Here is a 525-nt window from a genome sequence, read left to right as displayed (position 1 = left end):
AATAATAATAATAATATTCCATCTGTTTTTAAATATGATGATATTATAAATAATAATGATTATAAGAATTTCAACATAGAACATAACCACAAGCATATAAATTATTTTAATAGTAATACTAATAATATAAATAATAATAATAATAATAAAAATAATAATAATAGTAATAATAATAGTAATAATAGTAACAAATTTAATCTTTTAAATAGTGCAAAAAATTCTTACACATGGTCAGATAGATTTAATATAAAAAATAACAATGAAAATATTGATTCAAATAAAAAATATTTTGACAATATATATCAAAATCCTTATAGAAATAATCAAAATATAACAAGTAATCAGATTAATCATGATATGAATAATGAACAAATGAATACAAACCAGTTTAATAATATATATCGTAATAATAAATTTACAAAGACACAAGATATAAAAAATAAACAAGGGCAATTAGGAAATAATGCTTATTATTTTAACCACACAAATAATAATAATAATAATAATAATAATAATACTTATAAT

General features: G+C 15.4%; 1 protein-coding gene across 1 annotated transcript; it reads left to right on the top strand.

Annotated features, from left to right (window-relative positions):
* PGSY75_0005600B (putative protein kinase) lies at positions 1–525 on the top strand (the record flags this gene model as incomplete). Its single annotated transcript, XM_018783189.1, has 1 exon — positions 1–525. A coding segment is annotated over one exon (525 nt), but the record flags the coding sequence as incomplete, so codon positions are not given.

The sequence above is a fragment of the Plasmodium gaboni genome (genome assembly GCF_001602025.1).
Source record: "Plasmodium gaboni strain SY75 chromosome Unknown, whole genome shotgun sequence".
Lineage (NCBI taxonomy): Eukaryota > Apicomplexa > Aconoidasida > Haemosporida > Plasmodiidae > Plasmodium > Plasmodium gaboni.
This window is presented reverse-complemented; position numbering and strand designations above follow the sequence as displayed.